At 44.7% G+C, this 12,686-nt stretch overlaps 1 protein-coding gene across 1 annotated transcript; it reads right to left on the bottom strand.

Moving 5' to 3' along the window:
• Nucleotides 1-1,496: 1,496 nt before the first annotated feature.
• LOC119267654 (U11/U12 small nuclear ribonucleoprotein 59 kDa protein-like) lies at nt 1,497-6,090 on the bottom strand. The gene is made up of 9 exons (XM_037549084.1): nt 5,782-6,090; nt 5,445-5,696; nt 4,981-5,356; nt 4,782-4,865; nt 4,602-4,667; nt 4,082-4,154; nt 3,244-3,629; nt 2,612-2,652; nt 1,497-1,988 (listed from the first exon to the last, which is right to left on the bottom strand). The coding sequence occupies exons 2-9, from the start codon at nt 5,669-5,671 to the stop codon at nt 1,910-1,912; spliced, it is 1,332 nt and encodes a 443-aa protein (XP_037404981.1). The 5' UTR covers nt 5,672-5,696; nt 5,782-6,090; the 3' UTR covers nt 1,497-1,909.
• Between the last annotated feature and the right edge of the window lie 6,596 nt (nt 6,091-12,686).

A 12,686-nucleotide genomic window follows, 5' to 3' on the forward strand; every position in this document is an offset into this window, starting at 1 on the left:
AGGGGGGGGGGGTTAGGTTGGGCTGCAGGTGGGCTGTGCAGAAGACCTCGGGCTGAGGGGAGAGAAGAGAGGGAGAGGCCCGACAGTAGTCTTCGGAGACCGAAAATGTCCGACGATTTGACCGACTATAATGCCGCTATAGTTATCCGTTGGGACGTCAAACGGACTCCGAATGCGATGAAACTTGGCAAGCGGTCTACTGGCAACAAAACAACACCGCACGCCAACTTTCATCCCATTCCGAAAACATTTGCCGGTCACTTATAAAATAATATTTCGGACATGTCACGGACGCGTGCGAGTGTGTCTAGGCTCAGAATGAACAACGGAAAGAACTGGGAGAAACCCGGACAGATGCAAGTTTTGAAAACATGCAGATGCAATGCGGATGATGACATGACAAGATACAACACACAAGCGAATGACAAGACAACAATAACGAATAACTGGAAGACACCTGGCGCATCGATCTTGACGTCAAACTGAGTCGCTGGATGCTTTCACGCAGATGCAACCGGCCGAACCGCTCCGTTGTGAAACGTTTTCCTTCAAAGGCGGTTTGAAGCACATGGACGCCACCTAAGCAAAGATTCTTTGCATGGTTAATTTTACGATGGTTGCCAATGGCAAAGGAGGGGATGGCCGAAAGGTGGCTCAAGTCAATTCTGCAAGAAAGAGCTGGAGACTGCCGTGCATCTTCTACTCAAGTGCAGATTTTCTAGGCGCGTTTGTAAGGACATCAAAGCGTGGCTACGTCTTATTGACACTGAAATAAACCATTGGCAAAACTTCAATCGAGTGTTGGAGTGGCGGAGCTCCTTAGTCTTGCTCACACATTTCTCTTGCTTGCTTCGTGGGAGCTTTGGAATGAACTGAATGGACAGTTCTTCAGGAATGTATCTTCTATGCCTAGAGTAGTTGAGCGTTAAATCAAAGATGAATCAGCCTTGTGGGTTTTTGCTGGGGCAAAGCATTTAAGTTTGATCATGCCAGATCCTCAAAAGACAAACTTTGATCATGCCACGAGAGTAGAAACTTTCGGACACGAGAGTTTGTTCTCTTGTAACTATTTCCAAATTCTTTCCTAATCAATGAGATGGGGCAAAGCTCGTGCCTCCATTTAAAAAAAATGAGCTGAATTAAGGCCATATATAGTTAAAAAAAATGTAATCTGAAGAAATGGACAGCCTCATCAGTTTCAGCAGCCAGGGGGTTGCCACCACCGGGAAAGAGCGGCAAACAAACGCAAACCAGGGCCAAGGTTTTCTCTCGCTAACCATTTTCAAGCAAAATTCCACAATAGTGCATAACTGCAGATGAGCATTCCCATTTACTCCCTCCGTCCCAAAATAGATGACTCAACTTTGTACTAACTTTGTGGGTCATCTATTTTGGAACGGAGGGAGTATTTGCTAGGAAATCTGATGGCAGATCTTGTGGCGAATATCTCACAAAGCAACATGCTGAAATCCAACTGCGAGACCCAAGATAGCAAATAATCATTTAAGAGATACAGCTCTTTCCCCAATCCAAAACTCCACTTTTCATGCATCAAGTACAGACAACACAGATGGAGCACCTGGTGGACTCGAAATTACAAATCCCCAGAGAAACTGACAAGGTGGGTACAGATCTTAAGGATATCAAGTGTCAAAAGAACTTCACAGTTGACAGCAACTTAAACTCGATAGTCCATGCCAAAGCCACAGGACAATCGAGCATTCATCAAAGAAGGTCTACAGACCAGCAATGAGCAATCACTGAGATAATTTTTGTCTGACAATGTAATCACTGTATCCGGTATAATCTTTTCACATCACTAGTTGACATAAAGAAATTGAAGTAACCCAAGTACCTTCAAAGCTTCTAATGGATGGGCAGAAGAACCATTGTCAGAACCCAATAGCACTTACTTGGGCTGCACCAAATATGATGCCCATACATCATTAGCTGGAGGGGGTGGCTGAACCCAGTGGCCAGGTATACGGCTGCATGCAGGTGCAGACAGTCAATGCATTTAGAAGAATTCCCGCAAAAAAAATGCATTTAGAAGAATAAAAATACATGTAACTTTTGTTCAATACGGCACATCAGAGATCTCTGTCCACTCCAGTAACTAACTATTATGGTTGTGATTTAGACTAAAATGGATATGTGAAATTCTGTTCTTACAGAACTGCAATGAATGAAGGTTATCATAATTTACAAATATTAGCTGTTTCAATGACACGGTCTGGTATTACAGCCATACCATAAATAAAACTAGATGAAAGCTATATAGAAAGATCCACAAGCCATTTGCAACCTTAACGCGCCATTAAGATATCAGCCTATATTTTACGAACTATAAATCCAGCTTTGTTGCTCACCAATGATGCTAGTTTATCATAGTGGACCTAAAGTCAGACGATTTGAACACACCATTACATGATGGTTTCTCATGAGTCTATTTTCCAGCTTATAAAACAAAACCTTTAAAGAATCAGCAAATCATATTTATACGGTGAATTTGCATTGGAGAAGGATGCTTGTGAAATAACTAGCATGGTTTAGTGCTGTTATTATCACGAGACAAGATAAAGCAGCATGAATTGACAAGTAAAAGCCTCACCTTCCTCCAGGTCTGATAAAAGAATCCCACATTCTGCGTACCTACAATCGGAGGTGAAATACATATAAGATACTGTATTGAGTAGCCTGAACTAGTATGAGATTTCGTTAAAAGTGAGGGTAAGTCATGAGATCAAAAAAGAAATGTGAGAATGTAGTTACAAGTGTAAAAAAAAGTCAATATCTCGTTCTCTTGTTCTTAAATCATGAATTGGGTGATGTGCGTTTCATCAAGTATGAACATATTGCATTTTTTGCTATGCAATTTCAGTACCGGATCGACGTCCATTTATTTCTGTGTCCTCATCCGCGTGTATGTCTGTGTTAGATAGGCTCTGGAAGGCCTTACTTTACTAACAGGTAGGGCACGTTACTTTTATTCTTTTTTCCTACTCAAAGAAATAAAATATGAAATCAATAAAACTTCAACAGAATCTCCTACTTTCCTTTCACATAGCTCTCACTAGTGCTTGAAGCAATGGTTATCTGGTAGCTCCATAACATCCCAATGATGACATCCAGTAAAACCCAACAGATCATATCAAAGATTGTTAAGCCTAGTCAGGTAGTTCATTAACACCGTCCTACAAACCCGTGACACTTGCATGAAGTTGAGAGTTTGGAATAAATTACCTCAATGAGTGTCCCCAGGTCATAGCTACTTCCATGATAATAGTGGTAGAACTCAAAAGGCAGATTGGTCAGAGATTCGGAATGCGCAGGACCTTTTATCTCGACCTTTTGATCATCATGTTCTGTCTTTTGACTTGCATGATCACTTCTCTCACTTATGCTTGCATCTCCTTGGTTCTGCTCTGGCGCCGACCCACTTTTAGGTTGTCCAAGGCCATCTTCTTGAGCAGTTGTATTATGGGCAGCCTTCCTTGATTCCTCAGCGGTGAGAATAGCATCCTTCGCAGCATCAGTTCGGGCAGCAGTTGCAGCTTGGCGCTCCTCTTCCTCAACTGCAGCCTTGACACGCTCAAGATATTTATCATCCTCTTCTGGCAGAAAATGACCTGAAATATAATTGTCGTCAGTGTTAATTATCAGGCATGCATGGGTTGCAATAGCCAGAATAAAGAAGGCTAATCATATCATCACACCTGGACAACTTTTATAAGTAAAAGTGTTGCCTACAACTGCGTACAGAATTCAAAAATTATGTCTGAGATAGTTCAGAGAACAATGTGACAGTGCTTCCTCCATTTTAATATAAGTCCATTTAGGGATTGTCAATTTACACTGTGATTCCATTTGAGAAAATCAAGGGTTTGGTTACAGCAATCTTATAAACCACTGCCCATTACGCTATGCGAGGGATTCGGGTGGTTATAGAATTCATTTACTACAGAAAAGAATGGTCCAACTAATGACTGATTTCGAGATGTCCTTCAAGCATACGGGATATGGGTCATGTGGCTGATTACGGAAGAAGGAGAGCGGGAGTGGCTAAATGGAGATATCTTGCCTTGTTTCTTCAGTTTTTCAACCCTTACAGAGCGGAGCTCCTGTAGTTTCTCGACCATTAGTGCAAGCTCGAGCTGTGAACGGCAGATTTTTTTTTTCAGAAAATAGTTAGTTGGAATAAGGTAATATTGCACTGATGCTTAAAAAATATTAAGAGCTTATAATCTACACAAACAACTCAAGAATTTGTAAACTGCTAGCACAAAAATCTGAAAGAAAGCAATCAAGCAAGGTACATGGAATCAATCACAGAAGTTGGGATGCACTCCACCGAAGACAACTAATTGGCAACTTCAACAAATCTTCAAGATAACATCTTAAAGAAATTCAACAAAAACATAAGGCATCAAGAGAAAGATCGGAAAATAACAATTGCATAACTTAAGGCTCGCAGCTAAACCTATCCAAAACTCAGAAAGTATTAACATGCTATTAGATTATATCTAAATTCAATTGTATGCACAGATCTTCTTGCAGAAAAACAATAAAAGACAAGGATTTAGAGTTCTGTACATACTTACCTCAGATTCTAGACGTTTTCTTTCCTCATTTGCTTTCTTCTTGGCAATCTGCTTCATGCTTTCCACCTGGTTTGTACATACAACAATGAGCTTGTTATTGTGGAACAGCTGTGCTTTCCTACTAGTTACTACAGATAAATCCTATGAGTGAAATGGCAGTTTCAATAAATGAGACAGCACCTTGCGTTTTGCAATGTCATTAGCTATTTGCCTAGCCCTCCATTCATCAGCTTCCTGATCAACTCTGTCAAATTCTGCACTTTCCTGCACAATATCAAGAGAAGGGAAGCCATGCATTTATTGGATATGTGGCCATTTTGATGCTAACTGAACATTTTCACAAAGATATGAACACAGAAACAAGTGAATTGAGTTCCACCTTCTGGAAAAGCTCTGCTACATGCTTTCTCTTCCTCTTCCTCCATCGCTTATTTCTCTTGGACTTCTGCAGCTTCTGAGCTAACGAAACCATTGCCGATTTTTCTGCCCAGGGACCGTCTTGGTTAATAGCGGAAGAAATAGGTGCCAGGAGGTGCTGAAGTTGAGAACAGAGATAATTGGCCGCATCTGTCGCCAGAGATTCATGAGTGTCTTGGCTAATCTTGATTTCACTTGCAAGCTCTGAAAAATGGCAAGGCCTGCCTGGAGAAGAGACGCCAGACCCTGAAGACGATGCTACTGCAGACGAATCTGGTTCTTGTGCACTAGCATCCGATGAATTCCTCACAAGTGCAATCTCCTCTAGCTCGTTTATCCTGCCAATCCAAATCCTTTATTTCAGGACAAATGGCACAGAGACTGGATACACGGTCATAACTACCTTTGGGAGTTTAGGGAACTCACAGAGCGCTTGAAATCGCGACGGTCTCTTGCAGCTTCTTCAAATGCTCCCGCACATTGTCACGCTGCCAAAAGGAACTGGCCGCCGCCAGTGCCGCCGCCTCAGGCTGGAAAGGGAGCTGCTGGTGCGGGTGGTGGTGGTGGTGGTGCTGCTGCTGCTGCCACTGCCACTGCCATGGCGGAGGCTGAGGAGGCCGCAGTGGTCCAAAGGCATTCGGCTGTGGGAACATGACGTCCTGCTGCGGCGGGGTAGCCCTGCAGACAAGGAAAAGCTCGTCAAATCCATGGAGCGGAGGGGCCGCCGCGAGCGACTGCGGGTCAGAGGCGCATGGGGAGTTACCTGAGAGATGGATGTCGTCTTCGCCGTCTGCGGATCAGTCGCAGAAGGTATTCGGACTTGTCGCCGGCGGCGGGTCGCTCCTAGGTCTTGTTGGCGCCCCGACTCCGTCACCTCGCGTGAAATTAAGTGGAGACAGTAGGCTGGACTCCGGAGAATGCACTAGGGGCGTGGACACGTGGTGAAGGGAAAGGGAGGAAGAGATCGAGTCCGGCGGGGCGAGGCAAGGCAAGGCGGCGGCTCCGGCGGAGAGGGGAGGAGCGTGGCTGGGCTTTTTTCTTCAGATCATAGACTTTTTTTTTTTTGAGAAGATCTTCAGACAGCCCCGACTTCCGGGGGAGCTCCTATTCACCGCATTATGCGGCAAACAGGCCTCCCTTCGCACAGGGCGCGCCCGACTGGCCCGGCCTATTTTGAGTTGAAAAAACCTAGCTGTCCGGCAAAAAAAATCGTAAAAACAACGAATCGAGAAAGCTCGGATTCGAACTAGACACCTGCCGATAGCGAATTAGTCCAGCTAACCAGTCCACCTATTGAACATTGTCGACGAAACTAGCAGAGTGAACCATAAAGTACTATATTTAGTTGCGTAAACGGAACATTACTTAAAACCTTGCAAACAATGTTTCAAATTTAGAACACTTTAATTAAGTTAGGAATATTTTTTAACACACACGAACGAATTTAAAAATTCCCATCATCTTTTGAAGCTATGAAGAAATTTTCAACTTCCTGAACATTTTTTCGTAAATGTGAACATTTTTGGAATTTGTAAACAAAACTCGAAAAGTGGAACTTAGTTTGAAATTATATACAATTTGTTTAAAACAAGAACATTTTTAAAATTATCAATACATTTTTGAAAACGTGAACATTTTTTAAAATTCCAGAACATGATTTGAAAACATGAACATTTTTTGAATTGGTGAACAAATTTTGAAAACAGGGACAACATCCTAGATTCATAACAAAATTTATAAAATGAGGACGAATGGAAAATCCTGATTTTTTTTGGAAATGAGAACAATTCGGAAAAGCTTGCACGTTTTCTGAAATTCCTGAACAATTTTTTTGAATTTGTGAACAAAAATAAAAAAAGGTGAACATTTTTTCATATTCCCAAACAGTTTTTGAATTTGCAAACAAAATTTCAAGAACATGAACATTTCTGAAATTTGTGTACAAATTTTCAATATAGGGACATTTTTTGAAAATCGTGAACATTTTCTGAATTTGTGAAAAAAAATAGCATGCAAACATTTTTACAATTATAAAATTCTATTAGTTTTAGATTTTGAAACATTTTTTGTAAAAGAAACGAACAATATTTGAACCTCCAAACATTTCTAAAAAAGACAAACAAAATTTAAAATTTCAAACATTTTTCAAAAGACGAAAAAAAATTAGAAACCACAAAGAATTTTGAATTTGTGAACAATTTAAAAAAAAGCAGGAACATGTTTGAAATGCCGAACAAATTTTGTAAGCCCGAACATTATTTGAAACTCCCTGAATTTTTTTTGAATTTGTGAACAAATTTTGAAAATGATTACATTTTTTGAAATTGTGAACAAAATTTTGAAACCACAAAACAGGAACATTTTTAGATTTAAGAACAAAATTTGAAAACAGAAACATTTTACAAAATTTGAACTTTTTTAGAATATTGAACATTTATGAAAAAAATTAAAAACCCCGACCACAAATAAAAAGAAAAAAAGAAACAAAAAACCGGAGAAAAAGAAAAAAACGGTTCAGGGAACCTTCTAGAAGGTTCCCAAGACCGGAGGGGTAGTGCGAATGCGATCTACTCAAATGGGCCGGCCCAGTCGCGTCGATCGGCCGCTCACCTGTGCGTTTCTCCGGCAACTTGCCGCAACGAGCAGCAAATAGGAAATTCCGACTTCCGGACCGTGCGCCTCTTTTTTCTTTTTTTTTTTGAGCAAAGGACTGTGCGCATCTAAAAAAACAAACCCGACATGTGCGGGGTACGCTGGCAAATTGGGCCTATGAGGGACTAGCCTGCTTCGTTAGCCAACTCGCCTGGCAGGCAACAATCTCAAGCGTCCATTTTCTTTTCTTTTTTTGAGGGTACGCCAATAACGTACCTTAGCTTTATAGTACAAGGGAGAAAACATGTACAAGAGATTACAATTGCGCTGGTTAGGAGTCACAAGTCGACCTTAACCAAGCCTCCACCCCACTCCCTCACTCTACTCGACTACTCAAATACTAGTTGTCCTCCAAACGCCCCTGCCGTGGCCTAAGTCCTCAAATCGTCGAAGATCATGTCCACCGTATCCCACTCATTCTTGATCTGGCCCGATCCAAATATCCTCGCGCTTCTCTGCTTCCATAGTGTCCAACAGATTAGCATCACGAATGTGTCAAATCCTTTTCGAGTTTGCTTATGTATTCGTTTCCTAGCTTCCGTCCATCATTGCACCAACCGTGAGTCATTTGTTGGGCACCGCTCCATCCTCATACCCATCCTATCAATGCAAACGGTACCACACTTGCCACGAAAACACACATTGCTGCAAAATGTGGTCAACTGTGTCCTCCTCCTGATCACATAAGTAGCATTTTGACGTTTGGTCTTGCAAACCATGTCTAGTCCTTCTATCCGACGTCCACAGTCGGTATTGCACTGCAAGCCACATGAATATCTTACATGCAAGTGGTGCCTAGCATTTCCAGATGGCCCCAAAAGAGTGGAATCTAACTCCTCCCTCACATAGCATCTGGTAGGCTGATGATGTTGTGTAGATACCTAACATGTTCCAAGTCCAAATGGGGCGGTCTTCTATCTGATCATCCAACTGAACCTCCGTGATGATCTCCCAAAGTCCGATGAACTGGGTTAAATCCTTTGTGCATAGGTTACCCACTATGTTGTTCATCCATGCATGCATGCATGCAGATAGCATCTCGTACCAGTCTCCTATTGGCAACTTTCGTACGAACCATCGCCACAACCAAAGGGGCGATATCTATGATGGTTGCACCCTGTAGCCGTCAATCTTTCCAAAACAAGGTTTTGTCTCCCGATCCAACCTTCCATTTAACCAGGCTCCCAAAAGCTTGGTCCACCTTTTTGTCCGCGGTCAAGTTGAGACCTGGCCAAGGCTTGGATGATATTCCCATCTTAATATTAATGCAATGCCATGCTTAAATAGGTCAATGTCAGGGGTGTCATGCGACATATGCCAAAGGATGGCTTATCATGGTGGGGGAGAGTAATACGTCTGTAACGCCCCGAGACCGATGTGCCAGGTGTCCTCCAGTTATTCGTTGTTGTTGCCTTGTCTTTGCTTGCGTGTCATGCATTTCATGTCATGTCATCATCCGCATTGCATCATCATGTTTTAAAACTTGCATCCGTCCGGGTTTCCCAGTTCCTTCCGTTGTCCGTTCTGAGCCCAGACACACTTGCACGCGCCCGCGGCATGTCCGAAATATTATTTTATAAGTGGCCGAAAAATGTTCTCAGAATGGGTTGAAAGTTGGCATGTGGTGTTGTTATGTTGTAGGTAGACCGCCTGCCAAGTTTCATCGCATTCGGAGTTCGTTTGATAGCCCAACCGTTAAACTATAGGGGCAATATAGTCGGTCTAACGTCGGACATTTTCGGTCTCCGAAAACTGTTGCCGGGCCTCGCTCTACTCTCTTCTCAGCCCATCTCTCTCTAGCATAGTCCATCTAGCCCACCTATCTAACCCCCTCCGCTCCGGGTCGTCCGATCAAGATCGAACGGCTCCAAAACAGACTAAAACCCCCAACCCTAGCTCCTCCTACTATATATAGCAGCCCCCTTGCCATTTTTGGCCTTCTTCCACCCTCCTCCTCATTTTCCGCGCAGCCCCAGCCTCCACCCGCCACTTGTCGCCGCCAGATCCGCTCCGCCGCCGCCACTTGGCCTCCTCCAGCGCCGCCAACTCGCCGTTGCCATGTGGCGCCACCCCAGTGGGCAGCATCACCGCCCCGCCCAACCAGGCGAGGCCACGTCGCGCCTGCCCCTCCCCCACTTCGCCGCGGGCCTCGAGACCCATCGCGGGCCCGCCCGGGCCCAAGCCGCCCACCGCCGTCGCCCGTAGGCGCCCGCGAGCGCCCGAGCCAGGGGCCCATCCCGAGCGCCCAAGATCTTCCCGAGCGCCACTGGTGGCCGTCGTCCGCGCCGGAGTCCTCTAGCGCTGTCCCCTGCATCCTCCCGCATCTACGACCCCTGCACCGCCATCTGTCGCCGCCCCGCCGTCCCCTGCTCCCGCATCCCTCAGGAGGTGCTGCGCCAAGGCCTCGTCGCAGGAACCTCGCCGGCGTCTCCTTCCGTCCCAGATCAAGCGCTCCTCCGCCGTCGATGCCCGGCCCCACAGTCGCCGGAAACGGATGCTCTCGCCTCGCCTCCTTCCGGATCCGGCAAGTCCTCGGCTGGATCTGGCTTCCACAGCCGCCGCCCGCAGTCGAAGCTCATCGGCATCGTCCTGCCTCGTCCTCATCAGGAGGTCGGGGATGAGTCCCTCCCATCATGGGCCCCGTTGGCAGAACCGGCCCACCTTCCTCCCGCGGCCTGCACTCTCCCCTCGCCCGGCCTGCCAGCCTCTCTGCGAACTGGGCCGAAGCCCATGGGTGAGCAGCCTTCCCCAACGCCTGTTTCGGTTGGGCCAGCCAGATCCAACCCGCTATGTTTTTTTCCTATCCAGTGATTTTAGTAATTATCCAGAGAATTGTAGTTTTACAGAAAAACCCTTGCACTTCATGCATATTGTAACTCACAAACGACGCATCATATTAAAATAAACTTAATATTAAAAATGCTTAGAATTTTGTCTAGTTTCATAATATGTCATTTCCATCCATGTTTAAAATGTTTAAGATGTTGTTTGATTAAATTTGCTCCTATGCCATGTTAAAATGCTTTAATTCATAACTAAATAACCGTAACTCTGAATTTAATAAACTTTATATGTAATTGGGGTGGAATTTTGCCTAGTTTAACATGGTGGCATCATCTTGCATGTTTAACAACTCTAAAATAATGTTTAGGGCAGAACAGTACCAAACCTAATATATGCACATGAGGAGTTTCCGGATTTGTTGTTCGTTGCTTCCGGCCTCATTTAAACTTGACTAGATAGGTAGTTTTACTTTGCTTCACTCTCTTGCCATGCTAAAAACATTTAATATTGTTGAGTACCTAAACAAGAGAGAACTAAATAATTCATGTGGTGTTCCGTCAATATGCAACTCGTTGCATATGGAGCTCCACTTAATTTGTAGGATTGTTTGTGCACTTTGCCATGCCATGCCTCATTAAACCGGACATGCATCATACTTGTTTGCGCATCATGCCATGTTTATGTGGTGGTTGTTTACTATGTTGTTTGCTTCTTTCCGGTGTTGCTTCTTCGGGTTGGTTCCGTTAACATCATGTTTGTGACGAACCGTTCGTCTACGTCCATTTGTCTTCTTCATGGACTCGTTCTTCTTCCTTGCGGGATTTCAGGCAAGATGATCATACCCTCGAAATCACTACTATCTTTGCTATGCTAGTTTGCTCGCTCTTTTGCTATGTCAATGCTATGATGCCTACCACTTGCTTTCAAGCCTCCCAAATTGCCATGTCAAACCTCTAACCCACCATGTCCTAGCAAACCGTTGATTGGCTATGTAACCGCTCAGCCCCTCTTATAGCATTGCTAGTTGCAGGCGAAGATTGGAGGCCGTTCCTTGTTGGAACATTTATTTACTTGTTGGGATATCACAATATATCTTATTTAATTAATGCATCTATATACTTGGTAAAGGGTGGAAGGCTCAGCCTTATGCCTGGTGTTTTGTTCCACTCTTGCCGCCCTAGTTTCCGTCATATCGGTGTTATGTTCCCGGATTTTGCGTTCCTTACGCCGTTGGGTAATAATGGGAACCCCTTGACAGTTCGCCTTAAGTAAAGCTCTTCCAGCAATGCCCAACTTTGGTTTTACCATTTTCCACCTAGCCTTTTCTTTTCCCTTGGGAGTCGCGCTCCTGAGGGTCATCATTATTTTACCCCCCCGGGCCAGTGCTCCTCTGAGTGTTGGTCCAACTGAGCAATGTCCGGGGCTACCAGGGGCAACTCTGGGCTGGCCTACCCGACGTCTGGCTCATCTGAGTGTGCCCTGAGAACGAGATATGTGCAGCTCATATCGGGATTTGTCGGCACATTCGGGCGGTGTTGCTGGTTTAGTTTTACCCTGTCGAAATGTCTTGTTCTACCGGGATACCGAGTCTGATCGGAATGTCTCGGGAGGAGGTCTATTCCTTCGTTGACCGTGAGAGCGTGTGATGGGCTAAGTTGGGACACCCCTGCAGGGACTTGAACTTTCGAAAGCCGTGCCCGCGGTTATGGGCAGATGGGAATTTGTTAATGTTCGGTTGTAGAAAACCTGAAGTTAACCTTAATTAAAATGCATCAACCGCGTGTGTAACCGTGATGGTCTCTTTTCGGCGGAGTCCGGGAAGTGAACACGGTGTTGGAGTTATGCTTGACGTAGGTTGTTCTAGGATCACTTCTTGATCATAGATTCTCGACCGTGCTTTGCCTTCTCTTCTCGCTCTCTTTTGCGTATGTTAGCCACCATATATGCTAGTCGCTTGCTGCAGCTCCACCTCATACCTTTTACCTTACCCATAAGCTTAAATAGTCTTGATCGCGAGGGTGCGAGATTGCTGAGTCCCCGTGGCTCACAGATACTTCCAAAACCAGCTTGCAGGTGCCGATGAGTCCGTGCAGATGACGCAACCAAGCTCAGGAGGAGCTCGTTGAAGATCTTTTCCTTTGTGTTGTTTCGTTCTAGTTGGTCAGTAGTGGAGCCCAGTTGGGGTCGATCGAGGACCTTGTCGCATTTGGGGTTCTTCTTTTATTTTGGTTC

This window comes from Triticum dicoccoides, chromosome 3A, assembly GCF_002162155.2.
Source record: "Triticum dicoccoides isolate Atlit2015 ecotype Zavitan chromosome 3A, WEW_v2.0, whole genome shotgun sequence".
NCBI classification, from domain to species: Eukaryota; Viridiplantae; Streptophyta; class Magnoliopsida; order Poales; family Poaceae; genus Triticum; species Triticum dicoccoides.